Here is a 22,762-nt window from a genome sequence, read left to right as displayed (position 1 = left end):
CACAATAGCAAAGACTTGGAATCAACCCAAATGTCCATCAGTGACAGACTGGATTAAGAAAATGTGGCACATATACACCATAGAATATTATGCAGCCATAAAAAAGGATGAGTTTGCGTCCTTTGTAGGGACATGGATGCAGCTGGAGACCATCATTCTTAGCAAACTATCACAAGAACAGAAAACCAAACACCGCATGTTCTCACTCATAGGTGGGAACTGAACAATGACATCACTTGGAGTCGGGAAGGGGAACATCACACATCAGGGCCTATCATGGGGGTGGGGGGGAGGGATTGCATTGGGAGTTATACCTGATATAAATGACGAATTGATGGGTGCTGACGAGTTGATGGGTGCAGCACACCAACATGGCACAAGTATACATACGTAACAAACCTGCACGTTATGCACATGTACCCTAGAACCTAAAGTATAATAATAAAAAAAAAAAAAAGACAGAGCGGGCATTCAGCAGGACACACTGGTGTGACGGTCCTATTGTGAAACTACGGAAACATTTCTATACCATTTGGCAAACAGCCTCTGCCCAAGCCCCTTGGGTGCTCTACCCTAGCCCCTCCTAGGAACCCACAGACCTCTCCACAGAGCCCTTCGCAGAGTCTAAGTTTGGCAGCATCTAGGTGTCTCCGTTGCCTCCTGCCCTGCTGCCCCAGTGCTGAAAACGACATCACCCTCACCCTGCTTTCTTCAGTTTTCGGGAACTGCCCATTGAAAACGGAAGCACAGGGAGAGGCTTGTCAGAGTTCAGGTCCGGCCCAGGGCTCCGTCAGCCTCAGCTCAGGAGGACCCTCAAGGCAAGGAGTGCGGAGGGTGGGAGCTCAGCAGGGGAGGGGAGAGAGGGAGGCTCCTACCTTCAGGAGGATGGTGTGGGACATGGAGGCGTTGGCGTGGATGATGATGGTGGCCGTCTTGTCGTCCCGGATCTCCTTGAGGAGCGGGGTGGGGTCCCGGGTGTCATCCAGCATGCGGACGGACAGCGTGTCCTTGGAGATAAGGAATTGCCGGAGCAGCTTCTCTAGGTTTAAAAGGCCTGGAGGGGAAAGAGGATGAAGCTCCTGAGGGTCCACAGAGCTGCCTCTAGAGACACCTGGGCAGAAATGGGAAGGCATGGAGATGTGCGCTGGAAGTGGGGTTAGGGGGTCTGGCCCCATTGCCAGCATTAAGGAGCCAGATCATAACCTGAGCAGGTTTCTCAGCCTCTTTGGGCTTCAATGATCACATCTAAATAAAAGAACACTTCAGAGCCCATCACCTCCCCTGACTCCCTAGAGAATTTTCTTTCAAGGTAGAGAAGCTCCCTTGCAATAAGAGAATCCCCCCTCCTCCTCACCACCCTCAAAAGCTGGACAAGATGCACAGAGACCAAGACCTGGGTTCAGAGACCACCAGGCCTGAGTCTGCTTCTCTAATCCATGGACTTCTCCATGTGGCCAGTTGTCTTGGCCTCAGTTTCCTCATCTGAGAAGTTAGAATTATCACAGCAGTCAGCACTTAGTTCCAAGGCAAGGATTACAGGAGGCCACGTGTGAAGGGCTCAAGCCCGAGCCTCGGACACGGTAAACCCTCATAAATGTTACACTGGGCTCTGTAAGAGCCTTTGTTTTCATTTTGGAGGTGGAGGAGCAATTCCCTGAGATCCCAAGGCCCAGAAAATAGATCTAGCAAAACGCTTTGAACTCCTCAGAGCCTCGTGGCTGCATTAAGACAAAGTATTATGATGATCATAAGAGAACAGGCTTTGAACTGCACTCCAGCAGGCAAGAATCTGGGCCCAGAACAAAACAGAAAAAAGCGACTGTACACCAAGGACCTATCCCTGCCTCCCTCACTCCCTCCTCTCCTACCCACCAGCTATTTGATGCCTAGGGCCCTGGTGGGAGGAGGGGTTCCAGAATGATGTCACTGAGACAAGAGGGTCTTAATTCTGCCTTGTCTTTGGAAAGACATGCCAGCCAGGAGAGGGTATGTGTGTATGGGGTGGGGGTGGGAAATGTGGGGGATGGGGTGATGTGGGAGTGCAGGAGGCAGAGTGTGGTCTCAATTCCCAGAGAAAAAGACATCATGTAGGCATTTGCTCCCAAAAGCAATGAGAAGGGCAACATTTATCAAATGCTTATTGTGCTCCAGTTAATGTGCTAAACACTTTACATGGCTTATCTCATGTAAGTCCTCACAACAATCCCATAAAGTAGTATAATCCCCAGCACAGAGGAGAATCAGAGGTAGAGGGAGGACGAGCAACTGGCCTCACACACCGGGATGGTGAGGGAAGGGTTGGCTTTCTAACCAGTCCAAGGTCCCGTGCTGCTGGTTTCTGTCCTGGCTGATGGGATATTCAACCCAGGGATGGCTTGACTACAACCCTGGAAGACTCCTTCCTGCACAGGTTCCTCACCGTACAGGCCAAAATGAGGGAGAGCCTCCCATCTACCTCCTCACGTTGCAGATTGGTGACATGACTTGCTCAGCACACAGAGACACGGGGACACAGCTGGGACCAGAATTCTGATCTCCGTTTTTTGATTTCCATCCAATCCTCTTCCCATGACACCAGGCTGCCTCTGAGGACACTCAGCTGGAGGCAGCGGGCACAGTGCCCGGGAAGGCCCAGAGACACGCGTCTCAGGACTCAGGGGAGGGAAGCTGATGTGGGTGTGTGTCTGTGCTTTTTCTTTTTTCACAGGAAGGAGAGGATATGGAGTCGGAGCCCAAGGGCCTGGCCTGATAGAGACAGGAGCTCTGGGAAGGTGCTGCCAACCCGTCTTCGTGTCACCTGTTTTGAGAAGGCTTTCTAGGGAGCTGGAGGTTGTGGCAAGTTGGGGAGAAGCCCTGGGAAGGCCTGTTATTTATAAAGATGCTTCAGAAACATCCCAGCTGTGCAAACCACAAAACTGGCCTTTCCTCTCTTCTCTGACAGGGTTTCAAGGGAGACTTGTAAAGACTCTGCCGCCGCCGTCTGTGCCCCTCACAGCCCCTCACCACTGGCCCCCACAACGTTGGCACTGATGTTGCAGATTACTCCCCGCCAATCCTGATCCTAAAGCTCTGGATTCAAGCTCAGGGTCAGCCCTCCTGAGCCACGTGACCTTGAGAAGTTGTCTAACCTCTTCAAGGCTCTGTTCTTCATCTGTAGAATGGGCAAAGGAGGATGAGAACTCACTGTGATCATATGAGAAAGCCCGCCGGGATATGGGATGTATGGTCTCCATGTTACTCCTGTATTTACCCATCCCCAGAAGTGCTCCAAGGGCAGGCACGGTGAGGCAGCTGAGGAGTCAGGCAAGGACATGTCTGTCCAACCAACACTCTCTGCCATGTCCTGAGTGCCAGGCACCGGGCAGACAGGACACCAGGCAGAGAAGACGGGTCACATACAATCCCTGCCCTCAGGAGCTTAGGGTGGCGGCACTCACAGCTAAGTTGATGATGAAGTTCAAATCACATCCCCGTTTTGTTTGGCAGCCTGAATTTAATCTTTTTTTTTAGGGGGCAACCTCACTTTGTCCTATATGTAAAATGGATAGAGTATTTACCGCCTCTTCCTCAGAGACGATGTGAAAAGCTAACTCCTGCCTGGACAAAGGTCGGGGTGCCTGATCCAAAAGACACTCCAACAAAGAGGTGCAGGGAGACCACGGAGCTTGGGCACCCGGAGTCTCAGCTATCTCCTGGGCAGGCTGTGGGTGAGGGTGCCCCACAACTGGAGAGGTGAACAAGCAAGGGGTGGCAGACGCAACTCCTCACCCAGGTCCTAGAATGGAGCAGGAAGAATCTTTAGAGCCTGACTGGGAAAGAGGCCAAATCCCCTGGGATTCTTCAGACAGGCAGTGAAATTCAGTGGGACGAGACAGGGAAGGCTGGGGAATGACAGCAGGATTATGCACAGCATGGTGACGCCTGGCAGAGGCTGCCGGGAATGCTTTATTCCTTTGCAAATAGCAGGTGCACGAAACTCCCAGGGAAAGAGAGCCCCCTAGATGTCAGATAAACTGGGACCTGTTCCAATCAATTCCCAGCCTGTTACCCCTTGGAGAGTTCTGCTGTCCTTTAAACAAAGAATAGCATCATTCCCCATCCCATATAACATGCTCTGTGTGCTGAGACGCAGGGCGGGGACAGGAGAGAGGCAGCGGTGGCGAGTCCTCTGGGAGGTTCGCATCCTGCCCAGAATTGCCTATTAGTCAGTTGCTCCGTTTTCCAACCTGGACACACCTGGCTCAGCACAAAGAACCCAGTCTGGGGACATGAGTGCCAACTCCAGCACTGCCAGGCAGGTTACTATGGCAATGGCCCTACCCCTCTGTGCCTCAGTTTCCTTTTCTGTGGAACAAGGGGAGTGACTACATTACAGGGTCATCAAGAGGACGGCAACTACAAGGGGCTTAACAAATCTTGTTTCCCACTCACCCCCCAACTGCCCTTTATCCCATCTCCTTCCTGAAACCTTCTCCCCATTCTCCAGCCTCCACCCCCTTCTCACTTCTCCCACCTCTTACAGGATTATCCAACCCACCAAAGATAGACTTGGTTTTAAACCATAGAAAGTATTTGAGAGCACGTATATGTGTATGTATGTATATGTGCATATATGTGTGTGTATATATTTATAATATACAGTCTATGCATAAACGATTTCAGTGTTCGGTAGGGAACCCATTTCAGACTTCCTGGCATATCCCCAGGGCAGGCAGGGTGCATGGTGCTTGCTGGGTTGGACTGATGTAGAGACTGTGGGGGGAAGAAACTAACTACATCCTAACGGGTCAGGGGAGCAGCAGTGCCAGGCAGGAACCGTCACCATGTCACTTGAGGAGCCGCTGACTTGGGTGCCCGGCCAGAGGGAGAGTGGGAAGGGCTGTCACGAGACAGGCTAGCTCTTCGCAGCCTCAAGGACTAAACCCGGGAGTCATAAGGGAGTGGAAGTCACAGGGAGACAGACTCCAGCTCAACATAAGGAATAACCCTTCCTTTATGATGCAGTGGGCTGCCCATGAGGTAGTGAGTTCCCCATCACTGGAGGTAGTCAAGGAAAGACTGAAGCCCCTCTTGAGGATCACTGTAGAGGGAATTAAACCAGTGGATGAAAATTTGAACTAGAAAAACAATGATGTCTTTCCAGCCCAGAGATGCTCTAATTTTATGAATCAGAAGAGGATACTTTTTAATTCTAGGCAGTGGAAGAAATTTACTTTAGGAAAAGTGTGGCTTAGTTACATTGAGAATATTGAGTTTTCAGGGCAGTTTGGCATTTTCAAATTGTCATTCTCCTCACCTTTGTCTGTTTAATGGAACTAAGGGATTCACCAAAGGCAGCTGCCATCACAGGGGTTAAAAGCTGCTCTCTTCCCCACACCCCATCCACTTCCACCCCCTCTCCTCTCCTTCGGGACCATGGCCCAGCAGCAGGCCTCCCTGCCTGCCAAGTCTAAGGCTGAGAGGGGCCTAGGGAACCTATTAGCCTTGCTCAGGATGCAGCGGGACAGATCGATGGGAGACTCGGCAGGCAGGCTGTTCTGGGAGGAAGAAGGGAAGCTGGCTTCTGGAACTGGAAGGCAGGGGCCAAGAGGGGTGGGAGGAGGATGTCAAGGCAGGGAAAGGCACAGCCAAGGGCGGACACAGCTGCAGGACAAGGACACGAAGACCTAAGTGATGGGTTCGCAGGGGACACAGAGGACCCTTGTATCAAAAAATACTATAAAAATAAACACCTCTTTCAACCAGCTTCCTTCCCTCTCTACTGGCTGGAGTAGCACCTTGGTCTGGGACCAGCACTTTTTAACCTTGTGGGAAGCAGCTCAAGTAATATTGACCTTGGCAGATTGTGGTGAGGATTTAATGAGATAGTATGAATTCAATATGGCACATAGTGTCCTAAACCTAAACCTTCCCCTTCCCCCTGCCAGGTGCCCATGCCTCACAGTGTGTGGTTGTTGGACCTCTTCCACGGAGCGAACCCTCACCAGAGGGACAAGATGAGGGTCCAAGGTGTCCTCAGGTGGGGAAGGGGCACAGAACAAGTTCAAGTTCTGGAATGATGTATTGTACCTGCATCCCAAATTTGTCCCATCCCACACCTAAGCTTTGCTCCAGGAACAGGCAGGGGAGACCAGTGGGGCAAGAGGAGGAGAGGGAGAGAGGAGCCGGCTGAGGCTTCTTGCTCACAGGCAGACCGTAGGTGGCTGTTTGGCCATCGAGGCTGTCTCTTCTACAATGGCAAGAATGGGTGTGGGAAGACCCCGGCCTTCGTGTTCCCATCAGCCTCCTGATGTCACGATGTGTTTCCAGCTTGGGCCTCAGCTACTGGGATCTGGTAGACATCCCTGCTCTGAGAATAACCTTCAGTGTTTCCTAAATTCCTTCACATACACAACTGATTTCATCCTCACGACTGCCCCGGGAGGTGGGTATTATCATCCCTGAGTCAACATAGAATTGCTGGGGCGGGAGAGGTTCAGTGACTGAGATCATAGGGTCAGAGGTCCCGGGACAGGCCAGGATCCAAACTCAGGTTATCTGATTCCACATTCTGGTCTCTGATACATGGGATGGTCTCGGTCCTCCCGTACTATAGGAAAGATGGTCCCTCACTTTTCTCTCTTCTTTAGGAAAGCTGGGAGAGAAGGTAGCAGGAATCATGTGACCTTGAAAATGGAGATAATCTCTCTTTTTTTCTGTATTTAATGAGAATGTTAATAGAGCCCATCTTACATGGTTATCACGAGTTATACGGTTTAAATAAGAGAATCTAAAATTTAAATGAGATAATATAAAAACCCTTAGCATGGTGTTGGGCACGTAGTAACTGCTCTGTAACGGGAGGACTGTGACCTTCCTGGTATCAGCGCAGAGCTGCATGGTTAATTTTGAATCATTATGAGCAAAAGGCCTCCCACAGGGCCTCCTGGGGACGGCACAGGGAAGGCCCACTACCGTCCTGGTTACTCTTCCAGGGCCTTAGGTATCACTACTTACTCCCCATCCTCCACCCCCATGGCCACAACCAGAGTTGCAGAATAAGATAACAGTAATTAAATGTGGTATCGTGTTCTGGGCCCAGTTACTTTCCCATCCAATTACCTCAATAGACATTATTATCGCCTTCTTACACGGGAGGAAACTAAGGCTCAGAGAGGCAGATTGACCTGCTCCGTGTCACACAGCTCCCAAGTGGTGGTGCAGCTTGGCTGACTCCGGTATCCTGCCGTTCTCTTTGGCAGCACATCCTCCCCAAGGGCAGGGACTGCCTCGAGATCCAAGTCTGCTCCACTCCAGCAGCCTGGGCCATGTTTGGTGAACACAGGCTGGTATGAGGACAGAGCCCAGCCTCAGCTGACTCTTGCTCCCAGGTCTGGCCATGCCTCATTTGAAAGAGATCAGAGGAAGGGAGGAAAGGAAAACTCGTGTGTGCCGAGCATTTCCTCGGTGTGGATGCAGGGTTATTCACTCTCCAGGTGTCATCCTATTTAATTTCCTCAGCCATCCCGGGAGGGAGGTCTCACTGCCCCCATTTTACAGATGAGATGACAGAGGTAGAGGGTAAAGTCACTTTCCCAAGTTCTCACAGGTAGAAAATAAGTAGCAGAAGATGTGGGGATATAGGCCATGTAACCACAAAAAAGGACGTTAAAATATTCAGAAAGAGGCCAGGTGCAGTGGCTCACTCCTATAATCCCAGCACTTTGGGAGGCTGAGATGGGCGGGTCACCTGAGGTAAGGAGTTCAAGACCAGCCTGGCCAACATGGTGAAACCCCGTCTCTACTAAAAATACAAAAAGTTAGCCGAGCGTGGTGGCTCACATCTGTAATCCCAGCTACTTGGGAGGCTGAGGCAGGAGAATCGCTTGAACCCAGGAGGCAGAGGTTGCAGTGAGCAGAGATCGCACCATTGTACTTCAGCCTGGGCAACAGAGCGAGCCTGTCTCAAAAACAAACAAACAAACAAACAAACAAATTTAAAAAAAAAACCACTCAGAAACACAAAAGCAAGCATTTAAAAAATAGTAAGAATAAAATAAGGCCAGGCGCGGTGGGTCACACCTGTAATCCCAGCGCTTTGGGAGGCTGAGGCAGGCGGATCACCTGAGATCAGGAGTTCAAGACCAGCCTGGCCAACATGGTGAAACCTATCTCCACAAAAACATACAAAAATTAGCCGGGTGTGGTGGTGCATGCCTATAATCCAAGCTACTTGGGCGACTGAGGCAGGAGAATCATTTGAACCCGAGAGATGAAGGTTGCAGTGAGTGAGATTGCGCCATTGCACTCTAGCCTGGCCGACAGAGTGAGACTCTGTCTCAAAAAAAAAAGAAAAGAGGAGAGGAGAGGAGAGGAGAGGAGAGGAGAGGAGAGGAGAAGAGGAGGAAGAGGAGGAGGAGGAGGAGGAGGAAAAAAAAGATTTGAGCCATGTAGGCAGACAGCAGATAGCAGGGAAATACACAGCATATTACACCTGTGGCTCTGGGCTTTGCCTGAGGTCAACAGGTAGATCCGCGGCAGGGCTAGGTGATCTGATCAACAGGCCCTGGGCACCCACAGTGGTGAGCCCCAACTCTCCTTGGAAGCCCCCCAGTAGCCAACTCCCTCAGGCTCTGTGAGTTCTGACCAGGAGGGCCATGCCTGGGCTGCTCACCACATCTCCTCCCCCAGCCTCAGCAGGAAACAGGCACTTGCAAATGTTCTTTTCTCTCATTAAAGAAAAATAATGTAATATACAATATTGCTCTACTTGGTCCAAAACCTGCTTATTAAAAATCTACTTTTGGGAAGCAAGAGAGTAAGTGGCATGATTCTCCATGGAATTATCTCCGTTATGCCTAATTTTGATGGCTGGAAAATAGAATTAGATTCTGCTCCTAATTCTACTCACAGCATCTCTCGGCCCTGCATTAATAAGGAAGATGGAAGAGTGTCTCCTTCGGAGCTCTGAGCTGCATTTCCCTTCGGTCCCTCGTTTTCTCATCCCTTGATTAGATTTTTAATCCTCTTTGCCCTTGAACTTCTGCTCTGCTCCACCTTCCCTCCTCTGGCCCTGGAGGGTAGGGACTGGAGTCCCTCGGCAGCCTCAGTGAGTTTGTTCCAGCAAATCTGTTGCATGCCTGCCAAGTCTGCTGGGATGTGGGCTGGCCCCTACTGCACGTGGACAGGCACATCTGCTCCAGAACCTTGTCTGTGCTTAGCTGTCCTGCACCCCTGCTTGAGAGAACAAGGGCGTGTGTTGTTCAGAGAGATCTCTGCCCTTTCCTGAACACTGCACCTGCCACCCTCGAACCACTGCTCTGTTTGTGCAGACCATGATGGTGGAAGGGGGTCATGGAGAGGGAAAAGCCAGCTTGAGAATCAGAGGACTAAGATAAAGTCTTAGCTTTGCCATGTACCAGCTGTGCGACCTGGCGTCCCTTAATACCTCCAAAACTCTGTTTTCTCAGCTCTGGAATGACTGGGGAGGAGGGAGGTAAAATGGAGAAATGTTAAGTGAAAGTGCTTTGCCATCTGCACGAAACTGTGTGAATGTCAAGGAATGTCATAATTCTAACGGGAAGAGCCCTGGGCTGGGAGGCAACAGAATTAGCATAGTGCTTAGTGTGTAGTAGATGCTTAGCAAACATCTGAGCGACCTGTTTCCCAAAGCCCAGTAAGAGTTGAAGCAGAGGAAACAAGTTTCAGGCTAAAAGCAAGCCAGATTGTGACTAGACACAAAAAGAACTTCCTGTCAGGTTGGTGAGATATTGTACCAGCATTGAGGAAGACTGCAGGACAATCTTTGCCTGGAGACGTGCGGGTGCCCTCAGTCTCTTAATAACCCCGCTGTGTACACAGGGTACACCAGTTCAGTCCTGCCAAAATGGTCTCATGGCAGTCAGTTCTAGGGGAGAATCCTTGAGCCTGTGATACCATTCGAAGGTCCAAGGGCGCCACAGGAAGAGAACCACCGAGTAGAACGCAGCGCTTCCTACTGTGTTGCTTGAAGTGGGAACATCCTTCAGGCTGAAAGATCAGCATTCTTTCTCTGCTCATGGTCAAACTTATTTCAAAGAAAATGAAGCAAATATCTGTTTTGGCCACAAGACATCTGAGCGTGTCCATGCTGATGTGTATCGTCCACTTCCTCCACTAGGAGGAAATAGAATGAAGGGTTATCCAAACATTATTTTTTTGCCATAAAACTCCTGGTCCACAAAACACTTATCAAAGCAGAGCTGTCCTGTAGAACTTTCTGCAGTGATGGGAATGTTCCACACTTGTGATGTCCAACACAGCAGCCACCAGCCACGCAGCTACTGACCACTTGAAATGTAACGAGACAGACTGAGGAACTGGATTTCCAATTTTATTTAATTTTAATGAGTTCATATGTACACTTAAATAGCTACATGTGGCTTGCAGCTGCTGCACTGGTCAACATAGATCCAGAGGAAACCCATTTGATAAATACAGGTGTAATGACGATGATGCACTGGACTGTGATCCAGAGACTCTGGATTCAAATCAAAGCTTTACCACTAATTATGAGACTCTAGTCAAACCAAGCTACCTTCTGGACCTCCCTTTCTTCTTCTCTAGCTGAGGGGGTTAGAATGTATGTTCACTGATCTCTTGACAAACCCTCTTTATGGAAGCCCCGCTGGAGAACTCCAGTGTACCTCAATTATAATTTTACTGTCTTTCTCTCTTTCTTTCTTTCTCTCTCTCTTTCTTTCTTTGTTTTTTTTTTTTTTTTTTTTTTTTTTGAGACAGGGTTTCACTCCTGTTGCCCAGGTTGGAGTGCAGTGGCACGATCTCGGCTCACTGCAACCTCTGCTTCCAGGGTTCAAGTGATTCTCGTGTCTCAGCCTCCTGAGTAGCTGGGATTACAGGTGCGTACCACCACGCTCATCTAGTTTTTGTATTTTCAGTAGAGACGGGGTTTCACCATATTGGCCAGACTTGTCTTGAACTCCTGACGTCAAGTGATCTTCCCACCTTGGCCTCCCAAAGTACTGGGATTACAGGTGTGAGCACTGCGCCCATTTTACTGTGTTAATTGCTTCATGACCATTGACCCTGCTTAGTTTTCCATCAAGTCTGCTTCATTTTTGAGAAGAGAGACTGCGTGTTGCTCTCTTATGTCGTACAAAGAGCATAAGGGTGCCCAGCATCCAGGAGATGCTCAAAGATGCCTGTTGACTGCCTGAGTGATGGACTGGAGTGCTCTTGAATGCACCCAACTTGCTGGTGCCACTCAGGGCCTGCCTGTTGAACAAGGCTTTGGGTTCAACTTTCTTTCTCCAAGTCTGAGGGTCCCCAGCCCCTTGGGTCTAATTCCAGTTCCCAACTCCTTTGCCCTTTTCATGGACCCAAAACCAGTTGTTTCACAAGGGCACACCCATGATGAGAATGGCCTCTCCGCAGAAGACGCTCCTCAGAGAGTGACCTTCAAGGGCTTGCAGATAACACAGGACCAAGTCCGTGTTCCTCGCCTGCTACAAGGATCTCTGCTCCCTTCTCCAGCCTCTCTTTCCATCTTTATCCAGCATGGACTCTAGGCTCCAACCTACTCCCTCTAGGTACAGCATCAGGATTCCTGCCTCCCTCTCTTGCTCCTCATCTGGCAAGCCCTATCTCTTTTCCCTCCTTTTCTAAATCTTTTTTTATCCTTTGAGATCCAGTTGAAGCACTGCCCACATCCCAAAGCCTATCTAGCACCCTGTACTCAGGGACCTTCTCCTTCTCGACTGGCCACGTTGCACATCTGACACTTAGCATAAACCACTCTGGGCCTTCTCAGATGAGTGGCAAGGGCCCTATTTTCTCTGCATCCACCGCAGGGCTCTGGAAAGAGCTTTAGACTTGAAGTGAGGAGGCCTATATTTGAGTTTGGGCCCTGATGCTTAAGTTGTGTGGCCTTGGGCAAGTCATTTCACCTCAGAGAGTCTCAACTTCCTCAACTTTGAAATGGGGAGACCCAAAACCTCCAAATCCCCTGGGTGGTCACAGCAGAGTTGGAACTCAGTTCCTTGATTTCTTGGGTAGCACAGAGTAAATATTCAATAAATCTGTATTGGAAAAATGAATGAAAGCACATGCCAGGCACAGAGATCTGGGAAAGTAGGTGGTTCTGACTCTTAACAGAGAGGTGGCTTTTGTATTTGGAGACTGTGGGGATTCCAGGATGCAGGAAGGACTTGAGAAGGCAGAGCAGTTCTGAGAAGCCATAGAAAGGAGCCCTAATAAAGATGGAATCACTCACTCTGCAGTGTAACCCATAAAGACCCCCAGGGTAAGCCCTGGACAGGTGAGCTGCACAGGACACAGATGCCTGGGGCTCAGGCACTGGGCTCCAGCAGTAGCCAGTGGCCAGCACCTGTTTGACCACATGTGGGTGCACAGCTGCCGCTGGGAGCACACAGATGCACAGATTTGCTGGAAGGTGCTGGCTTAAATTAGCTAAATCTCATAAACACTAAATTTATGTCACGAATTGTCTGAGAGTCATAGAAAACACATTTCCAAAACCTGCATTTGCTAAAAAATGCTTTATCAGGAATTGACCTTGGACCTTGTTCCATCAGCAAAACCTGCTCTCCAGGGGAAGAAGCTCTTCAACCCATCAAGTACAAATGCATCCAATTTTATATGTTCCTTCTCTCTCTTTTTGTATCTCCTTAACAATGAAGCTGAGAATGTGGGAATTGAGTTTGCAGATGCAAAAAGGCTTGGCGGTTGGCCAGTATCCTTGTAACCTAGTTCCCCTCTGTTCCACTCATGCCCAGGGAGTCCTGGCAAATAGTACTCCTGGATGGACTCCCTCTCCATCTCTCCTCTCTCTCTCTCTCTCTCTTTCTCTCTCTCTCTCTCTCACACTCACTCTTTTTCTCTCTTACACACACACACACACACACACACACACACACACACACACACACACAAGGATAGGAACGTCCAAACCCACTGGTTAACAGCCCTGTGGATCTGAAGGAAACTTCCCCTTCCTGGAGGGTCTCCAGCCAGGGGCACAGGGAATCAGGCCAAAATCAACAAGACTGGACTGTCTGGGGCAGAGCCAGCCTGGGGAAACTTACATTCTGCTTTGGCACAGATGAGGCAGGCAGTGGTGCAGTTGAAGAAGTTCAGGATCCCAGCTACAGCCACGCTGATGTCGGTGTTGCTGGGGTGGAGGTTCAGGGTTGTGAATCTCTGGAACTGGAACTTGACGAACTCCTCTGGGGCCACTTTGAAGTGAGGGACCTGGCGAGAGGAGCAAAAACGGACAGCAGGGAGGATCCAGGCGGGTGAAAAGAAAGAAAGAGGGATGAGTGAGCCGAAGCTGCAGAGGGTGGGTTCTTTTATGTAACACCTTCACCAGACACCAACGGGAGAAGGAGCTCCCAGGGCACCCACTCCGTGGGAGGAAGACGAGAGATGACATCCCTGATGATGCTTCAAAGAAGAAGCTCCAGGACAGAAAACTATTTGTCCAGAGACCCGGAAGAATGTACCGTGGGTCTGCAACCTGGGGTCTGTGGTCCTGAGAAGGCAAAAGAATCGATCTTTATTCTCAGAGGAACTGCCTGCCACTGGGCAGAGAGACAGTTGGCTCTTGAAAGCATAATCCTTAGAATATTTTATTTGTGGTTAATACATCAGAGCAGAGATGGCAGAAAGAGAAAAATGGCTACCCTGGGACTAAGAGAAGAGTCCCATTAGCCCAGCCCAGCCAACAGGTGTACAGTAACCAGCTCCCAACAAACTTCAGTGGAGAACGCCCAAGGAGAGGAAGTAGGGCGGGAATGGGCTCCTGCACAGACTTACAGGCGCACACAGAGGAAGGAAGCCCTGCAGGCTGAGAAACCATCTAGAGAACCTCCGAACACAGCCAGGTAAATAAATACCTGGTTTGGCTTCATTAGGACAGTGTCAGCTTCCCTCTGCATCTATTACTGACATTCCCAGGACCCACTCTCCTGCCGTCTGCCTCTCTTCTCCCAGGAAAAGATCTTAAGAGGCTGTGATGGCTGCTTTATTGGCGGCTTAGGCTATTTGGTAGATAATAGGAAAGTTACAATGTAATAATCTGCCATCCACCTTGATTTTACTCTTTCACCCTCACACCTGGTGCTCAGAGCTGACAGAGCTGAAGCTGAGTATCAGTGTGTATAGATGTTAAAGCAAGGAAGATCGATAGTAGACAGCAGGAAGAACTTCCTGGTGGTGAGTAGACTGGCCTCCAGAATGGATTATTCAGAAATGACTGAAGAATTGTCTCTGCCTACTCCAGCCCAGAACTTATCCTGCCAAGAATCTGGGAAGATGTTGGGATGGTCTCTGTAGGATTCTCCTACTTTATCCTTTTAAATTTCTGGGAGAAGTCAGCTGGAGACCAGAGCTCCTCTGAGACTGAGGTGGGAGGAGGATAAAGATTTAGCAGAAACTAGGGAGAAAATTTCTGAATTCAACTAGGATTAGCCTTTTAACCATAGGGAGAGGGCAACCAATATTTTCCAGCAGAAACTGAAAAACGCAGAACTGGGGAGTCTGGTGAGTTATGAAAGGAAATTCTAAAGCGTGAAATTGATCTGTGTTGTAAGGGATCTTTCCTCCTGCTTGTATTTTGTATCCCATCCACTCAGTCTGAAGTGAGTAACAAACAGACCTTGAAAGGAAAAGGTCACAAATGGGCAAGATAGAGGGGAAGGCCGGGCAGGGGCAGGGTAGCCTGGCTGGCTGGTTTGAATGTTTGAGCACCTCTGACCAAGGTCGTCCCTGTGTAACCCTCTAGCCTACCACATTCCATTAGCAGCTAACCCAATAGAGCACAACCCATTAGCACCCCCTAGTACTGTGGAGCCCTTAGAGATACCATGAATCCACCAGATCCTAGAGGTGGATGGGAAGGACTCAGGTAGGTCAAAACAAACGGGTTTTGGAGTCTACAGACTTGGGTTTGCATCCAGGTTCCGCTATGTGATTTTCAGGCAAACCACTTAACTTGTCTAAACATCATTAAAATGGAGATAACCACAGGTGCTTCTTAGAGCTCTTGAAGGATAAAATGTGCACCTGTGTGTAGGGTGTATAACAGCTCAACATCAAACGAATAATAAGTGCTTGGACAAGGCCCTTTCTCCTTCCTCCCCAAACGTAGGAGCTCCCACAAAGCTCTTGGAGTTGTGTGCACAGGGGGTGAGGGCTGAGGAAGAGGAGCTGATGGGGAGCCTCCAGCACAGTCTCCTTGAAGCCCGCTGGGCTCTACTGGGTCCAGGCAGGGATGGCCCAGCCCAATCCTGGTCCTGTGGTTCCCTCTCTATGACAAAGATCGATCTATACTCAATGTGCAATTGCAAATGTATCCCAGGAAGCCATCACGGAGGTGTGTGTGGGACAAGAAGAGATGAGCAGAATGGAGAGGGGAGCAGCAAGGCAGAAGGCAGCCAGCCACAAGGGCTGCAGAGATGTCAGCAGCACTTAAAGGAATGGACTCCTGGGTGAGAACTTCATTGCTTTTTCCTGGAGCTGGGGAGAATCCGCGTAAGGCAGTTCAGCCTCATAAAACATTAAAATAAATGCATAATCTGAGCAGAGAGGAAAGGTTGCTCTAGAAGAAACATAACCAGACAAAGGCGGGTAAGCGTCTGGCCGCTCCCAGGGCAGTGCAGTGTGGCTGGATGGTCTGGCACAGAGGCAGAGGAGTTGGCTGCAGATCAGGGGCTTGGCCTCTGGCCTGAAATGCCAGACAGGGTTAAAGGATATGTTGGCTGAGATCAAATAGCCACTGAACCCCAAGAGGAGGCCATATTGGAGTGGGGCTCGGGGGAGGATTGCGACGCACAGCAAAGACCGTGTCGGGGTGGGAGGAGGGAGAGAGGAGGAAAGAAAAAGAGGATGCAGAAGAGAGAAGATGGGGAGCTGAAGTCTTGGCAGCCCCACTTGGTGAAGATCAGAGCCACTGCTAGAATAATGACCTGCCATAGATTTAAGCTGTTTCTCAGAGTGTGGCAAGAAAGATGTAAATTACACATGAGGTCTAACTTCCTGGGCCAAGGGCTGGGAGAGGCTGGGAGGGACCTAGCAGAACAGAGCTCCTTTGTGGCCTGGGCTGGCCTCAGAGTTGTCTTTGAGGATATGTGAGGGGGAGGAGGATGGGGAGTTGTCAGCCCCAGCCCACGTAAGAAGGTTCAGGGGCACAGTCTACAGAGAGAAGCCCAGCTACTGGAGGGGCAGGACCAATGCGGCCAGGACTAGGATTGCGGCACTTAAATGTGCACACAATTCTGAGAGTGGGCTCATAAAATCAGGAAGACAAATATTCTTCCGCCCAAAGCCTCAGGGACTCACTGAGCCCTGGATTATAAGAGATAGTGGTGGTATCAGAGGGGTAGGCTCCCAGCAGGCGTGGGGTGGGCAGAGAGGCCTGTCTGTTGCTCCTGCCCTGTCAGGGGCGGCTCACTGAGGAGGCACCCAGTCCCTCCTGCAGCAAGTGCTTCTCCTGTTTCTAAGAACTGGGTCCTCCTGAGACTAGAGCTTCTGGAAGGCTGAGCCTCCAGGCCTCTAGGGCAGAAGCAAGACTGAGCCTTCCTCCCACATCCCTGCCCCCGACCCCACCCAGGTCCTGACCTCATACCTGATCACCAAGCTCCATCTGCCCCCTGAGGACCTGGCGGGAAGGCCCTTGGGGCAGACAGGGGCTAAGCGGCCACTTTCTCACTGTCTCCTGAGGATATATCTGAAGGGGGAAGGATAGATGGATCCAGGAAAGACCAGGAAAGATGCCAGCACTAGACAGAATCTCTGAATTTCTGAGTTTGTCTTCTCTGGGGAAAAAGGAGGGGGAGAGCTAACGGAATAGGGAGGGGGCAGTCACTCTGAAACTTGTCCCCTACCATTGTTTTCTCCCATGGAAACAGAACTAGAGAAAATGGACTCAACACTTTGAAACTGGAGAGCCTCCAGTTCGAGTCACATCTGAGGAAGAATGTGCTGCCCGAAGAAGCAAACGTTGGAATTGGTGAATGAGGAAGAACGCAAGATAAAATCTCTTTTCTAGATAACTTATATGACAGAGGCTTTCAAACTTTATTTTAGCAATAAAATGTAGCAAAGCCTTCCTCGAAGGCATCCTTCCCCAGAATCCCGATATGTACACAGATAAGCAGGAGCTGCGCACGTGGACACGAGAGTGGACGCTCAGACGTCTGCCTGCTTGGCCTGCCATGCCCACCACCCTCTCCAGCCTCTCCCTCTACCCACCACCACCAAGAGGCCACGGGGGGCACCGCCATGGAACCCTAAGACACGGAGGAGCTCCGCTTCAAATTCCTGCTGTCAAACACCTCCTCTGAGACCCTTCCATGCAAACATCCCGGAGCAGGGCAAGCCCACTGCTTCTGTATTTGTATTTATGTTGTTGTTACTAATGACACCAACCCAGCCTTGACAGGCTCTTCCAGCCCTTAAGAATCAACTGTATCTTTGGACTCTGGGCACAGGCTCCAGCGCAGGGATATTCCCCAGCCCTGCCTCACCACTCACCTCCTTCTCTCCACAGATGTTGCTGATGATGGAGCTGGAGGCTGGGCTGGACGATGGCCCGAGGACAGCGACCACCCCCTTGGGGAGGATCTGACACACTGCAGCCGGCGGCAGGGACAGGGAAAGAAGCAAGGCACTCATCAGGTCAGGCTTGGGCCACGGCCCAGTCCTCTCCTCTTCACCTGCTGCCCCCTCACCTTCTACCCATCCGCTCCCCAGGCCCCTGCTCCAACCCTTCCAAACCCAGAGTCTCTCCTTCTCCCCTGGACGACTGGGCTCCAGGACAGTTTTATTGGAGTTTATGGACGGCATTAAATGAGGAAATGACCCAGGTTATGACAACATACGGCCACAGCCAACAGGGTGTATAAATTGTCTGGACTGTCACTGAAGGACAGAGGCTAATGGAGCAACCCTGCAGATTCCATCCCGCGGCCCGGCCTGGCCTGCAGGGGGGTAGGGGGAGCCCCAGCACAGCTGCTGCATTAGTTCCCCCAAATATAAAGAGAGTATAGGAGGAGCAAGGCAGGCAGGCAGAGGTATGAAGGAGGGCGAGGATGACACAGACAGGAAGAGAGCAGGTGCAGCTAAAGTCAAAGGGAGCAGAGGCAAGAAAAGAGGAAAGAAGATGGGAGGCAGGGAGAGAGCGAGAGGCAGAAAGGAGTCTCATCTGTCAATGCCCCCACCATTCACTTCGTCCCAAAGCCTGGCACATTCCCTCCCCCAGGCAGAGCAGGTCCCGTCCTGACAGACCAGCATGCCTGGGATCTGGCCTTTCCCTCCTGGACTGAACACTTGCTCACCTGTCCGGGATCAGCTCCGACACCACCTTCTCCTTAGACCTTCCTGGGCTTATTTATTTATGTATTTGTTTATTGAGATGGAGTCGTGCTCCGTCACCCAGGCTGGAGTGCAGTGGTGCAATCTTGGCTCACTGCAACCTCCGCCTCCCAGGTTCAAGCAATTCTCCTGCCTCAGGAGTAACTGGGATTACAAGCACCCACCACCACGCCTGGCTAATTTTTGTATTTTTAGTAGTGACAGGATTTCACTGTGTTGGCCAGGCTGGTCTTGAACTCCTGACCTCGAGTGATCCACCTGCCTTGGCCTCCCAAAGTGCTGGGATTACAGGCATGAGCCACCGCACCCAGCCACTGGGCTCCTTTAGATGGAATTAACACTGCCTTCGGTTCCCAAGGCCTGGGGTTCATGCCTCTAGTCTAAGGCACTGTATCTATTTTGGTTTGTTGTTTAGAGCTCTCCTCTCACTAGATTTCAAACCTCTTAAAAACAGGAACTGAGCCACATTTATCTCCTAATCCGCACTTCTCACCTTTTCAGTGTCCGGCACAATATCTTCTAGAAAGTAGGAGGCCCAGCTCAGATTTGCTGAGTGAATGTGTGAAGGAATGGGATGTGTAATCAGAAGAGGGGGAGAGAATCTAATATTTTAAAATGCTAGAGACTGAGAAAGGGAGGACGGGAGAAAGAGGGAAACACAGGGAGAGGACAGGAGAGAATTCTCAGTGCACACACTAGGGTATCATAGCCAAGGAGCCGCCCCTCAGAAAATGCAATTGAGGTTCCCCACTGCATCCTTGTCTGCAAAACTCAAGGCTTAACTCCATATGTATTTTCTTCCTACTCATATTAGGAGTCAGGCAGAGCAATTTCCCTGGGCTAGCAATTGAGGTTAAGGGACTAGTATAAGGTTTCTTATTGAACCAGCTGCAAAGCCACACCTGCCATGTGGATGCTTTCTCCTGGGTTAGAGTCCAACACAGCCAGGTGATCACCTGAGGCAGAACACCAGGGTTCAAATCCCAGCATTGCAATTTACCATATGAACTATAGATCTTGGAGTCTTCTCTTAGCTTAGGGCTTGGGCAGGCATCCCACAACATCCCAAAATCTCAGCTGACTAGAGGACTCATCAGTACTAAGTATCTGGCCGAGGTAGTGATGATCAGGCTTCATCTCTGAAGAGCCTCTTCAAAGTCCAAGCTGTTTCCATGGGGGTTATCTCATGTGACTTCAGCCAACTTAACTCTTACAGCCCGCTAGGTGCTTTACGTTCATTATCCCATCAGATCCCTACAACTGCCTTGTGGGAGTGGGGTCTTATCTCCTGATTTTACTGATAAGGACACAGCACCCTACGGATGTGAAGTGCCTCCGCTCTGGTCACACACCTAATCAAGGCCAGAGCTGGCATCTGGATTCAAGTCTCCTGACCCACATCCAGGATTCATGTTCCTCTCTCATAGCCACTTACTTTGTCTCCACTGGCCCCTGCAGCCAGCCACTCTTACACCCAGCTCTTCTCAGCCTCTTACAGTGGAGGTCCCCCCGCCCACCTCGTCTACTGAATCCACTTCCTCCAAGGTCACCATGACCTGTTATTCCTTCTCATCCTGTTCTCTTTCTGTAGCACTTGTTGTTCTGATTGCATTGTTCTTCAGAATTTCCTAACACCGTCCAATCCGAATTTTCCTCCAGTTTTCCGGTCAGTCTTTCTCTCAGTGCTGACTCTTCTTCCTTCTCCCACCCAACAAATTTAGGCTTTACCCATGACTCACTCTTCCTGGGCCATTTTACCATTGCCTACGGCCTCCACCCTTGTCTCTGCCCAGAAGACCCTGCACTCTCACTTATGTGCTGGGTCACAAAGTCAAGTTCCAACCACCTGCTGGATGTTGCCACAGGGCCTTCCCTCTGGCATCTCGCACTCAGTTCTGTAAGAGCTTGGAGTCTGATGCATGGCTGTCTGGGTTTGAGTCTCTGTCACTTACTAGCTCTGAGACCCTGAGCAAATTACCAAACCTCTGGGCCTGTTTTCTCACCTACACGATACTAACAGCACCTCTCTCATAAGGTTGCTGTGAGAATTAAAGTGAATTAATACTTAACACTTAGAATGGTACCTGACACGCTACATGACCCTTTTCTTCTTATCCCCACCACATCAGATTTGTTATATATTTTTCACAGTCTGACTGGATCTCCATACTTCTATGAGGAAAATTCATTTTTATCTCCACTTTACAGCTGGGGAAACTGAGGCCTACAAAGTTTAAGTAACTTGTTTAAGATCACACAGGTAACATAAGGTCAGACTGGGCTTGAACTTGGGGATCGACCTAGCACCAAAGCCAGTGCTCTTATCCACTCTACTTTACTCCTCTTAGCTCCTCAAGCTCAAAGCCACAGTCATCCTGGCCTCTTTCTTACCTTCCCTCACTAAAGCTGTTCACCTGCTTTACCAGCCAGGGATCAGGTTCCGACCATCTGACCTGCTCACTCACTGCCAGCCCTTCCTTCCTACGTCTACTGCCATGGTTCCAGGTCAACCCCTCTTTAAAACCTGCCCTTCTAAGGGATCTCTCTGTCTCCAGGATTCTTCATTTCCAATCCATTCTTTGAACGGTGGGGCAAATTATAGTCCTAAAACATAGATGGGAGTGCTCCCCCAAGGCAGAGAACCTGTCCTATTTATGTCTGTGTCCTCCATACTTAGAACAAGACCTGACTCAGAGTTATGTGGCCAATAAACAGTGTCTGAACCACACTGAGGCCCACTCAACACCTTCCATGGAAAACGGGAAATAAACTAAATGTATATCATAAGGGAACAGCTATATAACATATGGGTGGTATGCCCAAATGGAATATTATTTAGGCATTTAAAATACTTATGAACAGTTTATAATAGCATTAAAAATATTTATGTAATAATACTAAGAGACAGAAGCAGGATATAAAATTATATGTATATCTATACGAAGGCTACAAATACAGAGAATACTTACACATTGAGGAATGATTATGAGACGATGTTATTAAAGACATTTACTGAGTGTTAATTATGGCCCATTCGAAGCACTCTTATGGGAACTGACTTATTTAATTCCCAAAACGACCTGATGAAATAGGTACTATTACTGTCATTCTCATTCTACAAGTACAAAAACAAGATAGAGAAATAAAAGAGCAGAGTCAAGATTCAACAGCTCCACCCAGTTCCCCAAAGACCAGCCCCTTCACCACTGCACCACACAGCCATCCCCAGCAAGTGGCAATTAACTGGGATGTTTGCAGATTGCCTTGGCCATTGGAACACTGAGTTATTTTCTTCCCTTTTTTCATTTCACTACTTTCTATAATGAGCATGTATTCCTTTTTATAACATATTATAAAAAATACAATGTTATAATAAAAGCATTCTTCTGACGAGCAAGTAAAATCGAGTGACTCTGGTCTCCTTAAGGCCTATCTTTGCAGCCTCTTCTCCCACCGTGCCATCTCCCGCTGCATGGCAGCTCACCTAGAATATACTCTGCACATATTTTCCTGCCTGATCCTGTTCCCGAATGGTTATCTCTAGACCAGGGGTTCTTAACCTGTAGCCTGGGGTCTGTGGGTAGAAGTCAGGGGTCTGTGAACACTTGTGGGGGGAATTACATCATTCTCTTCTCTAACCCCTAAGTGAAATGTAGCATTTCTTTCCATTTTGAATGTAGGCAATAAACCACAGTATATTAATAACACCTGTGACTTTGTTTCCCACAGAAATCACCAAAGTTTTCATAACAAACTTCAGGGCTAAGGATATCTTGAAATACCGGTTATATTCATTATTACTTCAAAATTATGGTAGTAGTTAGACTCGATGCTGGGCTTGGCTATTTAATACATTAATGAAGAAGCACATATATTAGTATACCACTATTAAAATATAACTGCATTTCCATATAGCTGGTTTCCACAGTCATCCTATCCATTTTATTGGATTTTTGTTGTTTATTTTCTGTCCTTTTTTATTAATAAAAATGTTTTTATTCATTTAAAAACATTTATCTGAGAAAGGATTCATTAGCATCTCCAGACTACCATGGTCTAGGCCTTCTCTTGCCCTTCTGCCTAGCAAACTCCTACTTACACTTCAGCATCCAGCTCAGATCTTGCTCCTGGGCCAGAAGGCATCTCTCCCTCCCTATATTGACAGCACACTGTGGCTCTGAGTCAGCTGCCTTTAGGAGACAGTGCAGCTTCCTTACTCTCTGAATTCCTGGCCAGCTTCTGTCCCAAGCACCCTGGTGACGCTGGATCCCAACAGAGGAAAGTTCCTCCTGAAAATAAATTCTTAGAGAAGGCCACAATTCCTTATTCCCAATTCCAAAGTCCAAAAGGCTCTGAAACTTGATGTTTTTCATCAAACTCAGTTGTTGGCAAA

General features: G+C 49.3%; 1 protein-coding gene and 1 long non-coding RNA gene across 2 annotated transcripts in view; one reads left to right on the top strand and one right to left on the bottom strand.

Moving 5' to 3' along the window:
* Window positions 1-22,762, bottom strand: part of GRIK4 (glutamate ionotropic receptor kainate type subunit 4) — a 436,221-nt gene that overhangs the window by 161,031 nt on the left and 252,428 nt on the right. The window contains exons 4-6 of the mRNA XM_010357001.2: window positions 17,530-17,627; window positions 13,083-13,248; window positions 876-1,054 (exon numbers count right to left, since the gene is read on the bottom strand). Coding sequence (XP_010355303.1) covers window positions 876-1,054; window positions 13,083-13,248; window positions 17,530-17,627 — 443 coding nt within the window. The remainder of the gene's footprint in view (window positions 1-875; window positions 1,055-13,082; window positions 13,249-17,529; window positions 17,628-22,762) is intronic.
* LOC115893680 lies at window positions 13,889-21,624 on the top strand. The gene is made up of 3 exons (XR_004053744.1): window positions 13,889-14,043; window positions 17,546-17,673; window positions 21,492-21,624. It is a non-coding gene; the product is annotated as an uncharacterized LOC115893680 (long non-coding RNA).

The sequence above is a fragment of the Rhinopithecus roxellana genome, chromosome 15, assembly GCF_007565055.1.
Source record: "Rhinopithecus roxellana isolate Shanxi Qingling chromosome 15, ASM756505v1, whole genome shotgun sequence".
Classification (NCBI taxonomy): domain Eukaryota; kingdom Metazoa; phylum Chordata; class Mammalia; order Primates; family Cercopithecidae; genus Rhinopithecus; species Rhinopithecus roxellana.
Note: the sequence above shows the minus strand (reverse complement) of the source record. Positions and strands in the feature narration are given on the sequence as shown.